This window comes from Tupaia chinensis, unplaced genomic scaffold (assembly GCF_000334495.1).
Source record: "Tupaia chinensis unplaced genomic scaffold, TupChi_1.0 Scaffold138060_1, whole genome shotgun sequence".
In the NCBI taxonomy this organism is placed as follows: Eukaryota; Metazoa; Chordata; class Mammalia; order Scandentia; family Tupaiidae; genus Tupaia; species Tupaia belangeri.
Window position 1 is genome coordinate 734013 of NW_006197961.1, and position 615 is coordinate 734627.

The 615-nt window shown below is 56.1% G+C and overlaps 1 protein-coding gene across 1 annotated transcript in view; it reads left to right on the forward strand.

Moving 5' to 3' along the window:
- The window catches only part of NACC1 (nucleus accumbens associated 1), an 11809-nt gene that overhangs the window by 9262 nt on the left and 1932 nt on the right, over window positions 1-615 (forward strand). Inside the window, 1 exon segment of the mRNA XM_006161040.3 lies at window positions 1-61. Within this exon segment, the coding sequence (XP_006161102.1) occupies window positions 1-61 (61 nt within the window).

The window sequence follows — 615 nt, forward strand, 5'->3', positions numbered from 1 at the left end:
TCTTCCACCAACGACCCCAGCCGCAAGCCCCTGGACAGCCGCGTCCTCCACGCCGTCAAATGTGAGTGTCCGGCCTTTCGAACGGGCAGAGAGGGGGCTGCTGGGTTTCCGAGGCCTTGGCGCTGCCCCGTGCGTGGGGTTCGATAGTCAGAAGGATTCCGAGGTTCCGGCTAGGCTCAGTGACAAGAGGCCTGTGGGGGCCAGCAAGTGGCATGGGGGTAAAAGAGAAGGCTGGGACTGGCCAGAGGCTGATGGTGAATGCAGCTGAATCCCACTGGCCAACCATGCAGTTGAGCCCTGGACTCCCACATCGTCGGCCACAGTTCAAATCTCAGGCTCAGCGGCTTAAAACTCACTCCAGGCTTATGTGCCGTGTGCCCAATCCCAAGAGGAGAATGGCCAACCCCACGGCGCGGGGGAGGGGGGAGTGTAGTAATTTCTCGCTTTTTCTCCGACAAGCAAAAAATCTTATTTTTTTTCTCACGTCGGGCACGTGTGCATGCTTACCCAAGATCCTGAGAGGAAAACGGAGAAAAAGGGATTGCTTCTCGCTTTCTATCTCTCTGTCTCTCTCTGTCGAGCGCATGTGCCCTATAGCAAAAAACCTCTTAAAAA